This window comes from Montipora foliosa, chromosome 4 (assembly GCF_036669935.1).
Source record: "Montipora foliosa isolate CH-2021 chromosome 4, ASM3666993v2, whole genome shotgun sequence".
Taxonomy (NCBI): domain Eukaryota; kingdom Metazoa; phylum Cnidaria; class Anthozoa; order Scleractinia; family Acroporidae; genus Montipora; species Montipora foliosa.
The window spans coordinates 38,541,593-38,544,092 of NC_090872.1; the positions used below are offsets into that span (position 1 = coordinate 38,541,593).

At 42.6% G+C, this 2,500-nt stretch overlaps 1 protein-coding gene across 2 annotated transcripts in view; it reads left to right on the forward strand.

The window, feature by feature from the left end:
- Window positions 1-2,500, forward strand: part of LOC138000768 (cilia- and flagella-associated protein 337-like) — a 71,121-nt gene that overhangs the window by 62,284 nt on the left and 6,337 nt on the right. For both annotated transcript variants that reach the window (XM_068847410.1, XM_068847411.1), the window contains one exon: window positions 775-814. In XM_068847410.1, coding sequence (XP_068703511.1) covers window positions 775-814 — 40 coding nt within the window. The remainder of the gene's footprint in view (window positions 1-774; window positions 815-2,500) is intronic.

A 2,500-nucleotide genomic window follows, 5' to 3' on the forward strand; every position in this document is an offset into this window, starting at 1 on the left:
GAATTTCTGAACTAGTAATCGAAGTCTAATAGGCCTCGCTTATATCATCGAGCTCAGCAAAAATCTGAGTCCTACGTGGGATTTGAACTGCGTGATGTGTTTCTTGTCAAAAGTCCACAGATAATATTATCTATTATTAAAAATTGAACTACGGATATCAGATTCCTAGCATTTCCATTGGCTCGCCGGACACAGGCTATCAGTTCATACACCTGCTGTACCTAATATGGTCACGGAACGCGTCAGCAATCAATAAAGCGAGATGCAGATAGCTCCCAGATAGTACGCGTGCTGTGATTGGCTAAATTAGTTGGCGGTATTTTACCGTACTGCCCACTAAATTTGAAATTTCGATAAAACGTTCTCTAACAAGTTTTTCATGTCGATTCTGTTACTGACATAAACTTGTAAAACTGTTTGAATCTTTCAAGCAACTATTTCAAACAACCAAAATCTCGTTTTTCGGATTTTGACACGGCAATGTCTGTGGCAGTCGAACCTTCCGCTCGATCTCAACTATAGTTTCCTTTCCCGCGCGGCTGATTATCACTAACCTCGTTTTCTCGGTCCGTACAGTAAGATTACGGATCCTCGTTCTTTTATCCCGTTGATTTATGGCCCAAGCGCGAAACCTCGAACTAACAAGAGGTATATGTCATTTAATGGCTTAGTGATTCGAGCATCCAGCCAGATCTCGTGGGATTGGGATTCAAATCCCATTTGGTCGTAAAATATTCGTATTTCTCTTAACTGATGTACCTTTGATTTTAATAGGTTTGTTCTTTTGGCGTGCACATGTACAAAGTATCACAAGGTAAGAGTTAAAAGTAATCGTTCTTTTGCTAATCGATCAAGGCACGTGTTTTGCGTCTCACGTCAGGGATTTTAAAGGGCCACCGACAACCACAAGTCTTTGCGGGGGTGCAAGCTATCGGCGCCATTTTCTGTAATACAGAAACTAGTATTTCTTGAAAAATCAAATTCCATCGCCTCGCATCGTCGTGTTTTGGATGCCCAGTAGCTTCAAACTTTGTTAATATTTTCCTTAATGTTTAAATATTGTATTTTTGGCGTTATTTGGGTGTTGTGTTCGTGTTAAAAGCGAAATGAAAACTGTGAAGAAAGGTCATCCGCCGAGGAAGGAAAAGCGCCATGTTATTTTCGTTCTTCACAATCGGTATCGGCACTATTCGCCGTGACATCTCTCAGACTTTCTTCCATCGTCTCGTTTCTCTCTCACACGTGTTTCTGAAGCGAACCGGCCGATTCGATTGCCCGGATAATAACAACAACAAAGGCGCGCAAAGGACACTGGTTGTCGGTGGCCCTTTAAGGGCGCTTTCCTTTTGTCAGAACTGGCCGGCCAGACCCGTCAACGGTTGGCAAAGAAAATGCAACAATTTGAAGGAACACTTCTGCAGGAGTATATGTCATCCTCGACTCCTCGAGGTGTGTTAATTTGAAGGCATTGTAGAGTTCGTCCTTCCAAATGCCTGGTCCGCTGGCTGGTCCATTCTGTCAAATGGAACGCGTCCTAAGAAGCGACGAAGGTAACGGCTACGATAACGCCACAAAGCTGTAAGGGCCGATTTACACGGTACGATTTTTCTCGCGTGCTACAATCTTGCGACAGGCCTACAACATGACTTATTATTGTCTCTACTTTATAAGACATGTTTTAAAACATGTTTTAAAATGTTACGACATTTTTTTCTGACGTACACGACAATCGCAAGTCGTGTCAGGGAGGCGGCGTGGTCCAGTGGTTATGGCGTTGGATTTGCATGCGTTTGACCCGGGTTCAAATCCCGTTCCAACCTCTGGTTTAGATTCGTTTCCTTTTGTCCCGGATTCAAATCTACCACGCTTTGTAAATAGCCAACTGGTTGCCTCCTGCCAGTTGGGGTTCTCAATCATGTTTCTGTTAAGTTTGAATTGTTTCTTTCAGATTATTAAAAGTGGGCTGCCTGTAAAATAGCTTGATAGCTAAGTGCACTTCCACTATAAACAAACCATTTACGTTTTTTTTTTTTATTTACATTTTTCATTTACACGTCGTGGGCCTGTCGCAAGCTTGTCGCAAATTGCGATCGTACCTTGTAAAGCGGCCCAAATTCATTGGTTAAAAGAGGAAATATGGTCGTGCTGCACGTGCACTATGCTTGCAGTTTACGTATCTACGCTGTTCACAGGAAAACAACTATTTGAAGTAACCAGATTCTGAGGGTTTGACTGCATGGTGAGCGTGACACGGGGAATCTTTCACTCTCTAGCTTTACTTCAAAACTGTTCGTAATAATCCTCTTATGGGATACTTCTTCGATATTACATCATGCACGTGAACAAGATTGAAGCGATGCCGGTTTTCTCTACCTTAGCCGTCGTTTTTTTTTAACTGTCTATTTTCAGTCAGACCAAATCAAACCCCTGCAAGACTCGTGTCTCGGGGTACTGTATTTTCCCCTTTTAATGGGGGTGAAAAGATCTCACAAGGGACGAA